A 16,027-nucleotide genomic window follows, 5' to 3' on the forward strand; every position below is an offset into this window, starting at 1 on the left:
GGGCCGGTCTGTGAGCGGAGCTCGCGGAAAGTGACAAGCGAAGGTCTGAGGGGCGGCAGAGGCGGCGGCCGCCCGCGCTCGCTCGCTTCCCCGCCCGCCGAGAGAGCGCAGCCCCGAGGGCGCGGCGGCGTGGGACGTGGTCGGCGGCGCGGGAGGAAGACGCGGCCCCGCGGCGGTACGCGGGCCGGCCCGGGACGCCGGCGCTGCGCGGTGGATGTGGGAGTAGCGCGGCGCCGGCTCAGGAATGCAGCAGCCGGGCGGCGGGGACGGGAGCCTCTTGCTGCTCCCGCTGCTCCTGCTGCTGCGTGCGGGCAGCCGGGCGGAGCTGGGGGACGCCACGCAAGGTAGGGGGGTGCGCGGGGCCGCGTCCCGGCTTTTGTCCCGCGGGAGCCTCGCCTCGCCCGCGGCGGGACGAGGCGGTGATGCCGGGGGTGGTGGTGGGGGTGGTGGTGGTGGTGGTGGGGCGTCTGTGAGGGGGACCGAGCTCCCGCCGAGCCCGTTGGGGCCGGCCCTGAGGCGCGGCCGGGCGCCCTGGCCCGGCTGTGGGGGCGAGGGGAGCGCGGCGCTGCCCGCCGGCGGGACGGGACACGACACGGCACGACAGGGCACGACAAGGCACGACACGACACGACGCCGCCCCGCCGAGGGGGTCTGCCGGGCTGGGCGGCCCCTCCGCCCGCCGGAGAGCCCGGCGGCTCCAGCGGCCCGTTAACGAACTCCGAGTTTTATGTTCGATCTGTGTTTAATTGCTTCGTAAAAAGCCCTTCCAAGCGTTCGGGCGAGTTATTAGCTAAGTGTAAGCGTTCCCAGGCAATCCCGCTTTTGATACGTGATTGATGGTTCCCGAGGTGGTGTTATCAATGATGGCTTGTCCTTTAGCTCCGGCTTTGGGGGGTGTTTTGCCATCTCATCGCCCTTGTAGCCTTCTAAGAAGGCTTTTTTTTAGTTGTTTGGTTTTGTTTTTGTTTTGTTTAACAATAACCTTAAAGAAAGCCGCTTTGATTTAGCTTTAACGAGTAATATTTATTTTGCGATCCTTCTGTTTTATTAGGGTTTTGATTTCAGCCTTTTGCAAATGATTTACGTTTAAAGCGTAGCGTAGTGCATGCATAAAGGGACCTAGATGGAATTAGGCAAGAAGGGCTGATTTCTGAAGCCAAGTCAGTAAAAAGTGAGCAGTGCTTTTGGACGCCTGCATGAGAATTTCAGTAAGAGGTGGATATTCATGAACTCCGTCTCCTTGACGGTATTTTATGGTGGGTACTTAAATCACAAGCCACTTCTGAAAAGTTCTGGTTTGATAGTATGGCCGTATTTAGTATTTCAAGAAGGGAAAAAAGTGAACACTAAAGAGATAAAAATGATGCGTTTAAATACTTAGCAGTTCAGAACAGAAAAAGCTGTGGTTATAAAAGCTCTAAGCCAAATTACAGAGGCTGTAGGATAACTGCCTTTAAAAAGTCAGTCGCAGCTAACAGATGCAACGCTCTTGTTGTCTGCCTGTGCCTGAATTTCTCTCTGTGTTTCAGTGTGTCCCTAATGATGCCGTTACCTGGGACTGCATGTTAGGTAGTGGATCTGTTTGAATGACTTCCAGATATCACAGTGCGACTCTGTTGGACACAGGAGTCTCCTGGTGCAGATTCAATGGCTGGATGATGTTCTAGCTTAGGGTAGGAATTCTCCATGACATCTCAGTGGGAAAATTTTCAAATGTTGTTTTCTAGTGTCTCCAGGGAATGCTGTATGTGCTTAACAAATAGATGTATTTTTTAAGGGGGGGGGGGGAAGACAGGCCATCTTTTTTCCTGTTTTTCAGATAATTTCAAAACTTTAGGGTTATAATATGAAATTTTGTGGGTTTCTAAGAGCCCGGAGGGGGGAAAAAACCCATGAACATAAAGCAACTGATCACGTTGGGTCCAAAACTGGCCATTTTTTATTTACTGTGAATTCTGCTGGGAAGTATCTTTCATTATATGAATTCACCTTTATGTATGACTATTAATGTAGTCGTAATGCACAATTACTTTCCACAGTGAAATATTTCCTGTATTTTAAGTAATATCTTTGGCAAAAGCTTACAATGTTGACTCATGGGTAGCTCAAGTGATTTATTTGTTTTTTATAGATAGACATCTATCACCTATGTTACAACCACATACTACGTTTTCCCCCAAACTTGTTAAAGATCTAGAAGAATAAGGGAACCTGAACACCTAACACTAATAAAAAACCCCAACAAACCAACCCCCAAAACCTATTATAAAGTGTTTTACAAATTTCCTTAAGGTAACTATAGTGGCTGGGTGAACAGATTTTGCTCCATCAGAAACCCAGCCAACCATACAGAACCCTTCAGTCCCTACCCTTTTACCCTCGCGTTTTTCAAGAAGACAGAATATGGACCGCTAAATAAGTAAAAGACTTTTTTTCTTCCAGGCATGTCAAACAAGGACTGCAGTGAAAGTCCATCTCTGGTAGTAGCCTAACTCCTACTACCAGAAAAGATGGGCTGGGAGTCCAAGATCTGACGTTCTAACACAATGAAAATATTGAAGAGTAGTTTGGGCTCTTAGCTCCCCGAGGTCCAAAAGGATCAGAGCCTCGTTGTGCTGCGCTTGGTCCAAACATCTGTGAAGACATGACTCCCACTCCAGAGACTTCCCGGTTTGACACTCTGATCCAGTAAGCGTATACAGATGTGCACAAGTGGCCTTATGTGAGTAGGCTGATGCAGCTCAGTAGGACAAGTCAGATGTGTATCTGCCTGGAGGCCAGGAATCTGTGCAGCTATTGTCACATCTCTTTTGGGGGGATTATTACCAGGTCATCCTTTTAGTTGAGATGTTGTCAAGTGACCAAAACTGCTTTGCTGTGTTGCCTTCCAAAAGCTCTTTTTTGCCTTTTCCTCTTCACTTTTTCCCCTGTCTCCTGCTGCTTCCTTTTTGTCAATGATCTTTCCTTGTAGAGAGCAAAACAAAACAAAAAGCGCATTTGCCTTTGTACATTCATGCTGTCTTTAATGCGTGCTCTTCCCAAGGGTGCTCACAGGCTGGCCCAAGTGTTCTGGATAAAACCACATAGTTAATGTCAATATAAGTAACAGGAACTCTCCAACTTGGATATTTTTTCATTCTTTGCAGTATCTGACTATGGATATTACCAGCTCAGCTTTATTATTATTATTCCGTATCATGTAACTTTGTGAGGAGTCACAGTGGAAGAAGTGTGAATAGTATAAAAGCATTTTAAAAGCATATAGTAAAACCACAGATCTCTAGATTATGTTTTAGATTATAGGGGGTACTGTGATTTCCTTGGAAGTTCCCTCTTGTGAGATAAAGTTCCCCAGCTCTTGATTAGTCCCTGTAATACCCCAGTGGTTAATTGTTTTGTCCATAGGTCAACAGGCTGCTATTTCAGCCAGTATAAACTTATGAGTTTACAAACAAACAAAATGCTTTTGTTGCCTTAAGCCCATAAGAGGATGAGAGTAGATGTCACTGTTTAACTTACCATGATTGTAGTCTCGCATTTCTTGACAAAAGTTGCTTGATGTATCAGCAAATTATCTTCAAGACGTCATTTCTTTGTTTCTGTAATTAACATCTATTGAAACTACTGTGTTGATTATGTACACACAGGAACTTTTAAGTTAAAGCATTGCAAAAGAGGTCTGGGCAGGGAAGCATTTTAAAGCTTGTGTATGGATTTTTAATACAAATACTTAAATGTAGGCAAAGAGGGGGGGGAAAAAGCTTCCCTGAGGTGTGACACTAGATACCACTCTTTGGAAACACATGTAGAAATGCAGCAGTCTTCTGAGACTCAAAAGAGCACCTCAGAGTTGAAAACTCTCTTAAAAAGTCTCTAACTAAATGCAGCTGCTTTCCACATAGTGATTGTCTTGCAAGCCAGAAATATCTAGAAAGTTAACTAATACTAAATAAAAAGTGTAAACCTTTTCTTCCCCAAGCCCTGGAAAAAAACTCAGTCATCCTCTGTTGCAAATTTTATGTTCACACAATTGTGCGTGTTTTTGAAATTTCATATATTAAGAAACAGTTCTGAGTAATCTGGTAGACTGTGAGCTGCAGTTATTTTTGGCTGCAAAGTCATATGTTTTATCTCCTGTTTCAGCGTGATGTTCTCATCTTGCTGTAGGTACCCAGGTAATATGTGCTGGTACTTCACTGGTGAGGTTGCTCCCTGAACCCAAAGAAACGAGGCAGCCTGTGTCAGGGCTGGCCTTGGCGAAGCTCGGAATTATCACACCCAGCCTTGTGTAGGTAGAGGTGTAACAGTAACAATGCAGGTTGCATTTTGACAGTGACTCCTATGTATTGAAACACTTAAATGAATATCAAGTGAAGTTATTTTATTGTTAAGATGCTACCTTTGATCCAAGTTTCTGCTTTTAAAAATCAGCAAACTGGGGCTATTGCCTTAAACTATTCTCTTGCACTTGAAAGCAGAGGGAAGGTTTATGTGAAATCTGAATCTGGTTGTACGGTAGGAAACAGTTTCTAGTGGTAAGGGTAGTGCAGCACTGGGAGGACTGTGGAACCAACTCCCTAAATCAGAGCTTAAAGAAATTTAGGGTTGATTAGGGCTGGGGCAGCAGTTGAATAGTTATGTGACTTTGTAGGGCTTCTTCCATCCTGGTTTCTTTTTCATTCTAGTCATGGAGATATTGAAAGTCAATGAATCTGCTAATTTATAAATGAAACAATAGTGAAATGAATAAATGAGAGCAATTGTCTATGATACTTTGGAAATAATAGCAAAATACTGGTGTTAGCTGAAGGGTGCTGGGGTAGGTTTGGTGATGGCAGTTTTACATGCTTTACGATGAATGAAGAGTGCTCTAAAATTCCTGAAATTTTACATTCGGTGTAAAATTTCATTTGACCGTGTGCTGCAGAAGAAGTTACAATTTTTTCTGTCTGTTTACAAGCTGAGTCACTGCCCCCCCCCCTCACCAGAAGTGTGACATATGAGAGGCTTGGTCATGCTTAATGTCTTTTAATTGGGCTGAAATGACAGAATGCATAGAAAGCCTGTGAAGTTTGCTAAGGTGAAAAAATGGAATCATTTCAGCTTAAATAGATACCACTAGTGTGCTATGTAATAATAAAGCTCTAGATATTACCATTATTTATATAGTAAAGTTCTTTTAGGTCCTCTTGGGAATATAATGTAGAGTAAATAACCTGCGTGTATTTGCAATCTAATGCAATGTGATATTGAAAATGGTGCTCCGCCAAAGTCGGACAGCTTGGGAAAAAGAAGTAGCTTTAGAAAGGAACCCTTTAGTGAGGGAAAGCAATAATGCAGGCTTCTCAGCATACTTCCATGCCAGCATCCTGTAGTGAGGAAGATTGCTTTCCAGGATCTCCTCCTGAAGCAGAGATGTTGGAGTGCCACTGTTTCCAAGTAAATCTGCAGAGCAGTATATGAAAGGAAATGGCTAGTGATGTGTGAAAAGAATCCCATGGTGCATATTGCTGGGATGGACACACATTTGGAAGGTGATTAGTTAGATATGGTTCCTGAAAAATAATGCAGAGTGGTCACCAACAGGAACAGAAAGCCACATCACTCTCATTGAGGAAGAACTGACAGGTGTAAATGAATTGTGGGGCCAATACTGTGTTTCAGCAGTGCCGTGTACAATGCTAGGCTTTTTCTAATGTATTTCAACAAGTCATTAGCTGGAGTTCATGCCGAAGGCATGAAATAGGCTCTAAAGCAGAAGAAAGCCTAGGTCAAGTCTGCTTTGTTACTTCTACCGAGTTCCATGGAGTAATTGTACTTGATATCCTCTTTTAACAAAATCCCTTCAGAGAGCTGCATAGAGGCTCTGGTTGTGTTTGATCAGTGAGGTGCTGCAGAGCACCTTCACAGGAGATTGAAGAACAACAAAAAATTGTCTCTTGCAGGAAGTATCCTGTATCGCTGATGTTGGCAAGGTCTGGGCAGTGTGTCCCTCTCGGCTGGATCGGGACAATTACATGCCAGTTCAGTAGCGCTGGTCCAGGCATGGCTTAACCCACCCGGGCCTTTCTGTTGTCGCATTGGAGGCAGGGAGCCTGGGCACATTTATGGTGCTTTGGGAATGCTGAAGGGAAAGGAGATCTGTCTGGCCTTCGTGTCAGGAAGTTTTTAAAAAAAAAAAATAAAAAAAAAATTGAGGCAAGTCACCGTATGTAGAGGCAAGACGCACTCCTCCTAAAGAGTTTGAGCAAAAGTGCTGGTAACTTTGTGCAGATGTTGCATGTTTTTTATAACTGCTGCTGATGCCCTGTTCTGCGTTGTGTTGTACAAAGACATGCTTTCACTCAGTAACAGATATTTGGGACTAGGTTTACTTTAAGACTTAGCCATCCCAATATGCAATGGTAAAGTTTCATAAGTAGATGAGTTCTTGAGAAAACAGTTAGTGGAGGCCCCGGTGGAAGCCTGCATTTTATTAAAAGTTTTTTTCAAACTGGTCAGGTCTTATGTTGAAACCGATACTTCACGATGGCTTCCTGTGACCTTCTGCTCCTTTCCTCCAAGGGGTGTCAATTGTGCGTACTCCTGTCCCATTCCCAGATGCTATGTTCTGTCTGCAGCAGAGGTCTGAACATCTGCTCCACGCAGATCTGGGAAAGAGACGGAGTGGTGGAGCTCTGTGTCGGAGCACAGCAGCAGGCCATGGGAAATTGAAAGATCAGAGATAAGCAAGGAAAAATGTTCGGCAACTTTATAACCTCATCGCACATTCCCTCCAGAGACTGGAAATACATGAGGGTATGCTTTTCTTACCCTTAGAACTTGAGATTATCTTTGGAAGGATATGCTCTTCCAGATTCACAGTGTGAGCGTTCCTCTTAAAAGAGCGAGCTATTTTGTCCTCCTCTGAAGGCGGTGGCACAGCCCCTCCTGAAGATGCTAAGCCATGCTTTAGAGGATTGATGGTGCAAGTGTAATGTGCTGCTTGAGAGTGTCCACATTGTGTGGCTGGTCAATCCAGAACATAACGGCTACTCATTCAGAGAAACTGTGTGCTTTGGTGCTGAGAATACATGCTGGAGAAGAAGGGATTTTATGATCTGTGTGGCCTTATTTTCAAAACTTATGAGGACCTTTAGCTCTTACCACATTTACTTGGGAGAGCCGAACACTTCTCAAAATCTCATCAGAAAGGGCATAGGGCGCAGCTTAGTGCAAAGGCTTCAGAAGCCTGGTCAGGAGAAATGAAGCTGCTTGAGATGATGCAGTGAGTGAGAAATTTTACTAGAGCCCTTTTAAAATCATGTCTGGTACTTCATCTCTTCTTATTGGGCTAATACCACTTTGAAAAGGATCTGCTTTTGTACCTCAGGCTCCTAACCACATCTAGGTAAAAGGCAGGAATGGCATTTGTAGGGAAAAATGCTATCTTTCATTAGCCCAGCTGACAAGCTTTTGAGTGCAGAATGTGGGCTTAGACATGAGAGCAAGAGTGGACCCTAACAGAGCCTAATCACGACACCACCGCCTTTCCTTGTTTCTTTAAATTCTTTCAACTATGTAACTACCATTATTTGAAAAATAATGGCAATGCTTCCCGTAGTACATAGATGAATTTGCGCTAGGCAGAGGCTGCAGGTTAGTATTTTGTTTTGTTTTCAGCTAAGCATTTCCTTTAGCACTAGTACTATAGAAAAATTATTACGACACTTGCTTATTTAAACTATTTTCAATTAAAGTGACTTTTCCACCATCTTCCAGTGAGCTTTTGTCTGATTTTGACAAGATTTTGGCTGATTTTGAGTAGAATGTGAGTGTCTGATGATAGGACTGTTCTTCCTGAAGGCTTTGGTTTAAAAGCAGGGATGTAAAGGTGGTGACATATGTATAAGGATTCTTGGGTAAGGGTAACAAAAAAATGCCAGGATGGTAGAATGAATTGCAGAGTATGGTGACAAGGCTGGGCTGGTGGACATCCTAAAAAGTTTGAAGCGCATACAATAAGGGCGTAGGAGTCTTGATGTTCTCCTAGGAGAGTCTGTTGGTTGTGGTGAGCACTTCTCTCTTATTCTTTCTGAGAGTTGGTACCAGCTTTTGTTACACAACATTATGCACTGGGTATGTTTGGATAATATAAAACAGCTTGCCAGAGACATTTTGTTGCAAATATGAACATGTTATGGAACTGCTAATCATTAAAGTCCTTGAGATAGTCAGACATCTGGAAAAAAACAGAAAGGGTTAGTCAAGACTCAGTACACCCCGTGAGGTCAGGCGGGTGTATTCCTGACCTTCTCTCGCTACAAATTGAAAGGGGTTTGAATGTTTTCAGACGATTCTTGTATTTGATGCAGCTTTTAAGTTTTCATCCCACTTGCAGAAAAAAATATCTATGCCTGTGCTCATTACTGCTCTGAGCTACAAAGTGAGTGGTAAGTAACCTTTTTGACTTGGTTGGAGGAAGAGAGATGCTGTGTCATAGTGCTGTTGTGGTGTTTGTAGCAGCAGCTGAATAAAATGTACGAGCCTGTCTCACCACCTCAGCATCCATACCTTTGAACATTTGTGGAACATGTAACTTGGAGAGGGGTTTTGTTTTCTTGCTGTTGAATTCAGTTTCAGTAATTCTGTCCTCAAAGATAAGTGTGATTGTGTACACAGAGTGGTCTCCAGGAGAAGCCAGAAGCTTGGCCAAATGACCCCCCCCCCCCAAAAAAAAAAAAAAAAAAAAATCAATGTTAGAACTAAGATTAGATCTTTTTTTAATCAGGTGAGATCCTCGTTGAAAAACTTCTGTTACCTCACGTTTCTCTTCATGGAGAGGTATCATCTTTATTGTACAGTGAATGTACAGTGAATATCACTGTCATCTTAGACACCTTTGTAGAGTTATTGTATATCTGAGCACGGTGGAGTCTACACTGTATTTACAACAGTTTTTGCCTCTCCCAGTTTTTCCTGTAAGAGGTCAGTTATCATGGCTGAACATCTCTTCTCCAAAATTAACTTGGCTTCAAATAAAAGGAAGTACCTTTGTAATTGTTTTGTTTACACTGAAATATGTGATGTGCTGTATAAGTAACAAACATTCTGTATGCTTCAGGTTTTAATTTTATTTTATATGTTAATTATTCGTTCCATATGTTTTGATTTTTTTTTTCTTTTTAAAATACATTATTTCTCTGTGAATTTAGTGAAAAATTGTAGCACGATGGAGGCATGTCTTTTTCTCCAGAGCAAGCTGAGTGTAGAGAGCACCATGTTGAACTCTGCTTTCTGTGTGTTTCACCTAGAATGACAAGAGGTCATTTAATTCCCAGTTGATTGTCAGGGAAATGGATTTATGTCATTTAATGCTTTTGAAAGGCCACAGAATAGCACTACGTGGATCTTTGCTTCTGACCATTGACTTACTATTCTAGTGTCTTGAATCATTTTCTCTTCCTACATTTAAAGCTCTTCTCCAAATGAAAAAAATGGTTCCCAGTTTTGCTTAGTGTGCCCTTTGCTTTTTTATGAAGAGTAGAAGCACAGAGCTCCCCTGAGACCTGAGTAGCTGTGGAGGGCTAGTAATATCCCACAGCTGAGGAGCTGGCAGCAAGAGGGAAGCTGGTAATTAGAAGTGAAAATGTGGTAGTTTAGAAGTAACTATCGGCCAACAACTAAATCTGAAATTCCAAGTGCGTTCTTCCTTTGTTCAGGCCCTGTCTGGGCATTTGATGTGTTTTGCTACTGCTGGACAGGAGAATTGCATTTGCTTTAATTAGCAATATGTCAGAAGTCCTCCCAGAAACTCCAGCTGGTGCAAAGCTGGCCCCCTTCTAGCTGGTAGATGCTCATGAGGCTTGAGCCTCTTTATCGATTTCATTTTAATATGTGGGGCAACTTACTAGTGTTGCTGAAGCTTTTTACAGCTCTGAATGGTCCAGAGTTGTGGTTTGAGAGCACGGTCATTTTGCCCAGTATTGCATCAAGCAGCTACGATTAACTTGGGAATGCCAGGCTGCTGGCATCTCTGAGGTTGAAACACTTCATGTTCACGATAGGACGTTTTTGAACTGAGGGCCCCTTACTTTTAAATTCACTTTTCTTGGCAGTCTGTCAGAGCCCAAGTCTGGCAACCTTTCTAAGTGAGATGCAACAAGCTTCACTTGTTTTAGCTATTGGTCTGTCACTGTGTTTTTAATTTACTGTAATTTAATAACTGACACAATGCTGGAATAAATAAATGGGCTGTGAACATTCTCATAGACTTTGGAAGTCCAGCTCAGGGCAAGATTTAGCTTTTAATTAACACTGTCCATGAGTTTTATTGTTAAAATTGTATCCTTTTAAATAAGTAAATCTGAAGTTGAGTAAGAGATGAATAATTGAAACCTGATGTGGGATGACAGAATGCATTCTAGTGCATGCAGTAGTGGAGCACAGTGCCTTCCCCAGCAGAGCGAGTGGAGGATCATCATAGCTCTAGACTCTGTTTCTCATGAGTTATGGGTCATTCCACTGCCAGGCCATAAGTTGGATGTTGTCGTTATCTCTCCCTTTATTTTTCCTGTGTACAATATGTTGCTATGTGTTGAAAAACACATGTTCTTCACCGCATTAAGAACAGTAGTATTTTACACTTGTATAAACCAGATTTTTAGTACAGCAAAGAGCTTTAGGAAGGCCTTCGGACGCCCAGCTAAAAAGAACTGTTGAAGGGGTTTTGCTTCTTTTAGCCCCTACTGCTATGCAAATTCTCCACAAAAAGAGGCTCAGGCAAGGGAAGAAAGAAGCTGTAAAGGCATACTCTCGCTATAGAGGAATCTTAGTCATTAGCAAAATTCTAATTCATCAGGGATCAAAAGAAGATGTTCTCCTGATTTTCTTCCGTTATATAGGGGAAGATGATATCTGATTTGCCATTTTTCCTTTGAGAGCCTGCTTGTAGGATGTAATTCATGTTCTCGGATTCTGGTTTTGTGATATCTATTTTTTTTTTAAACACACAGTCTTCTTTTAAATCCTAATGAGTATTTCTGACTCTTAACGACTGGTTGTGTAGTGAAACCCAAGCTGTAGTAAAAGGTTCACAATACTTGAGAATATTTTGTGAGCAGAAATTTGACATTCTCTATGGACTCCTCTTAGGATCCTTGGTCTCCTACTTTTCATAGCAGCAAATATGGTCCAGATATGGGGAGCTCTGTGATCAACCCTTTTCATTTCAGGCGGCAAGTCTACAGGGAATGTCAAAGTCAGACTGATTTGCTTTCAGTTTATTTTGTTGGTTGTGCTATACAGGATGAGACAGACTAGGTTGGGCATTAAGCTAACTGTCCCATTCCTTTCTTCCTGAACTGGTTTTAATGGGGAGCCAGATTTGGCAGTGGTCACACTTGTCTCTCTGGTTTCAAAATCTGTGTATCTGTGAAGGTCCTAATAGCTCTGGGGAAGTTCTTTGATCTGTCTTGAAAATTTAAAAAGTTGATAGTTGGTGTTGGGGGAACAGGAAAAAGGTCTTCTCAGTGTCAATAGCAGTTAAAGTTAATTTTCAGTGAATTTGTTCAATAAAGGAGGAGATACTACCTGCAAACTCATTGCTTTTCCTTGCCATAAGGCTCTTGGTTGGGTAATACAGTCTCTTAGTGAGTGCCACAGCTGGAAGCGCTTCCTGTAAATGTGGGACCTTGACCAGTATTTCAGGGAACCTGAACATCTAAGGTTGCTCTGTCGTCATTTATGGGGCCTGTTCAGTTCTCTCATTCAAGGCCATTCTGAAGACTCTGGGTTTGGAGGTCTTAAGCACTGGGTGACTTTTTTGGCCTGCATTATGTTTATCACGGGGTACCTCTGGTATAATGGTCCCATCCAGCTTTAAAAATCCATGGGTAGCTCTAAGAGCAGTCTCCTTTTTCAAGAAGATTTTGACTGAATGCAGTGCAAATGTCTTAACTGGCATTGTTCTTCCTGTTGTGTCAGTAAATGACTGAAGCTGTTGCCTCAGGCGTCACAGACCATCCAGCAAGGGTCATAGCAGGGAGCACAATGCTATCACTGCCTTTGATTTGGGAAAATTGCAGTGTGTAGGGTTCTGCACAGTTTTGTACGTTAGGGTTTGGGGTTTTTTTGTGTCAGGTCTACAGAAATCCCCTACCCAAACCCTGTAATTGTCGGATGTTCTGTTATATTATTCCCCCTGCCAGTTATCTCCTAAGATTATCAAGGGTAACTTCACATGGACTAATTGTAATAACTGAAAATGCCTAAGGGGAAGAATTCTGTCTCGACGTTGCAAGTAGGGGATTAAGTGTGTATATATTCAGTGTAATTTGCTATGTACCTATCTGTCAGAAGAACTGTAAAATAATTTGAAATATTGCAAAGCATAGATATGTGGTGATATGGAGGCTCAACTTTTGCTTTTGTTGCATTATCCCATTGAAGCTAATTTTATACACTTTGTTTCTCTCCTTGCCTGTATAAGCTAGTGTCAGGCTCCTTGAGAAGGCACTTATGTTCTTGAAGGATTATTGTGCTAATTTAGCTTTCATTTCATCAGGTATCAAGGCCTGATATTATCCTGCTATTTGTTACTGTACTTTTACTGTAAATTACTGACACCAGAGATGGTTGGTGATTACAGTGAAGATGACTGAGGTGCAGGAAGGAAATAGTAGTTTTTGATCTCTACTTGCTTTGCTGTCTTAAAGATCCTGCAAGTGGTTATGATCCTCTAGGGCTCAGTCATTCAGTAATGCTGATTAAAATAGTCAATCTGAGCAACAGAGCCTGACAGATTTTTCTGCCAGAGTCCTTTAAAGAATACATGTAATGCATCTTTTAGGAAATTTAGCAGGCAATTGCTTTCGGTCAGCTAAAATATTTCCTGTGTAAAAGAATGCTTACTATGCTGGACTTGTGATGGGAAGCACTGTCGTGTCAGAAATAACAGTCTGGATTCATGGCGGCATGTCCTTACAAATACATTTCTTCTAATGATCAATGCTTTTGTTAAAAATAATGTTAACAGCACTAGATTTGTATTTGTTCTGTAGTATTCCTGGGTTCTAAGTTGTTTTTTTCTGAACTGTAGCATATTAAGTAATACAGGTGTCTGAAGCTATTCAGCATATCAGTTATATTTAAATAAGGGGTAAAAAGTGAATTATCTAACCATTCAAAAAAGATTTATTTGTCTTAATTTTGGCCTCAGTGGAATTGCTCTCTAAGCTTTTCTTGGGACTTCTGGGTAAAATAGAGCCACTTTCAATGTGAAAGTGATGATGCGGGGTGCAAGCCCATCCCTCGAGTGTGATGTTGTTGCCCTAAAAGATGCATCTTTAAACAGTTAGCATGAACACATTCCTGTTAATGATGGTACTTGTTACTGCTAGACATAGAAAGTAAATCTAAAAGTTACTTTGATATATTTTCCTTATTTTTAAAATCAAATCCATTTTTTTTCATAGAAAACAATTTTGCTACTTTGTTTCCAGGCATGCTTCATCTCGCAGTGAACAAGGGGAGTCCTTTTATAGAAAGCAGTTTCAGTGCTGAGTGTCCTAGAATATCTTATCCTGAAGGGCAGAGAAGTGCAGTTCTTCTTATTGACTTCACTGGGACTTAAAAGTACATGTGGTGCTTTAAAGAAATGGGAGAGGTGTTTTGTTTTGTTTTGCCACATTGCTCCGTCACACTGGTACAACTCCTGAGTATTTCCCATCAACTTCAGTGTTGTTCAAATGTTCGGTGGTACCACCGAGATGGTTATTCTTCTGTAGGTTTGTGCAGCAAGGGAAAACTAATTGACAAATGGTGATAGTCTGGAGTTCTGCCCCTTTTCCCATAGATGTTAAGTGTCCGCTGCAGAACGTGTGAAATTTGAATACTTTGCGTCTTGTCTTTAAGCAGAATATAGTGTTGCTTTTTCTTCCTGCACCAAACGCCATGGGAGAAAGGGTAGTTTTGATCTGTGCTATCCATACTGTGATGTGTAGCTGTCTCAGCTTTCAGGGATGAAAGACGACTGTCATTTAAAGCGCTTGCCATATGAGAAAACAGTGTCTATTCTTGCATAGCTGTTTGGGGGAAGGGAGAAAGCAAACGCTTTGCATACAGGAAAATATCTGCTCAGGGGGTATTTGATTTCACTAAACAAAATATTATCCAACCTCCTTTGCATGACTTTCATACCATAATGGGGTTAAAATGAACAGCTAAATGCAAATGGTTACGCTTCTTGTTCCATATATGTTCTCATGCCCTCTACCAACCTTAACCATAATATCCTCTCTTCTTTCTTAAAGAAATATATACTAGGAAATTAAAAGGCATCTCATTTGCCTAGTAATAAATAGTATAGAATTCAGTCAAATCCTAAGGAAAAGATGCATGCTGTTTATTTCTGCCAGAAATATTTCTCAGACTGAATGTATGACTTGAAATAAGCAGTTTCATGTCCAAATTTTAAATCCATTTGTATGTCAGGAAAGCATTTACAATATTTGATGAAAGCCATTGCTACTTGAGACAATATTTGCTCTTGAGGCCTGTATTTAGTAATTGCATGTCCAATTCAAGGAGAGTAATAGGAGTTCTCTGAGCATGAACTTACTTTTCACATTTTGGAGGAATATAAAGATATAAAAAAGGAAATGTTTAATGCTATGCATTTAAATTAGCTCTCTTGATTGGGAAACAATCCTGGTTTTAGTCTCCTTTGTGGCTTCTTTAGCTTTTATTAGGTTTCTCATCACCTTATAGAGTTCTGAAATGAGTGATTTTTGTGTATGTAGAAAAAGGATTTTATAATCTTCAGGATTTTTCTGTTTTGCCTGAATCTATCAAACATTTGTTCAAATGAAGTGAAAGGGAAGACAGCTTAAAGTGTCTTTTTCCTGTTGCACAAGGTTTGATCCTTGCTTGAGTTCTGCGGAATTTACTGGTTTGAGCCAAACTAGGAAACATTTTGGATATTTTATGTTCATTCATCTTTGATGTTTGGGATTTGGGACTTCAATGGTTTATTTTGGATATAAGCCCAGGTGAAAATGTGCTGGAAAAGGGGTGCACCTGGCAGGCGAGGTTCTGGCAGCCCTTTTCTGGCCTGCACCAACAGGTTCTGTCCTGCGCCAATTTTAGTCCAAGGCGTTTCTAGGGTTTTCATCTCCCTCGTATCTAGATACTGGTATGTCTGAAGATGCAATATACAGGAGGGTCACCCCTGGAGAGCACAAACATTAAAGATTTGGAAAATCAGTGTTAGAGCCTGCTTTCCAGGGTGGATTTTTTGTGATTTTTTTGTTCTGTGTTGTTTAATGATGAACTTGCCCTCTATGGAACTCTTGTTTGTTGAGATTTGGAGGTGAAATGGCGTACACTGAACTTTGTGATTTATATTGTCTTTGGTAGAAGGCTTATTCAAAGATGCTAAGTATTTGAAAGCATCATCCCAGAATGCAGCTGCATTTTCACTCACATTCTTTTATGAGGAGGAGAGCGCACTTTGGGGGTGTGCTGTTGAGCTACTCTGACGAATCATTTCTATCGGCAATTCAAAGTCCTGGGGTTTTGTTTGGGTTTTAGTGTATTCTGGTGTCAGCCAACATCTGCTTAGATGTTTTCTATTAACATTCCTTTAATTTTGGGATATGCTTTGCTTAATTGAAACTTTGAAGTCACAGGAATATATTTTGACCAAACCTGTTCTTTCTTACACTAATCTAAATGGAGAATAAATGCATACTGTGACCAATGCGGGTAATAAATTGTCTTTGTTGAAGAGTCCATGATTTGAAAGTTTCCAGTTCCTTTGGTTCAGCAAGACTCCAAATTTCTTGACTTTCCAAGCATCCTGCAAGGCTTGCCTGCTCATCTGGTCTGCTTAATAAGGAATAGATGGAAGGAAGGGTAGCTCTTAGAAATCATGAATGAGTAGCAGTAGTCACTGATAAGTGCTCCATGACATACTTTGCATGCATTGTTTTAAAAAATGTATTTAAATGGATTGTTTTTCTTTGTACATGTGCCAAAAGTGTAGGGT

General features: G+C 41.6%; 1 protein-coding gene across 2 annotated transcripts in view; it reads left to right on the forward strand.

Moving 5' to 3' along the window:
* Positions 1–18: 18 nt before the first annotated feature.
* Positions 19–16,027, forward strand: part of ROR1 (receptor tyrosine kinase like orphan receptor 1) — a 173,070-nt gene continuing 157,061 nt past the window's right edge. For both annotated transcript variants that reach the window (XM_030033854.2, XM_030033855.2), the window contains exon 1: positions 19–344. In XM_030033854.2, coding sequence (XP_029889714.1) covers positions 245–344 — 100 coding nt within the window. In that variant the 5' untranslated portion in view covers positions 19–244. The remainder of the gene's footprint in view (positions 345–16,027) is intronic.

This window comes from Aquila chrysaetos, chromosome 12 (genome assembly GCF_900496995.4).
Source record: "Aquila chrysaetos chrysaetos chromosome 12, bAquChr1.4, whole genome shotgun sequence".
Lineage (NCBI taxonomy): Eukaryota > Metazoa > Chordata > Aves > Accipitriformes > Accipitridae > Aquila > Aquila chrysaetos.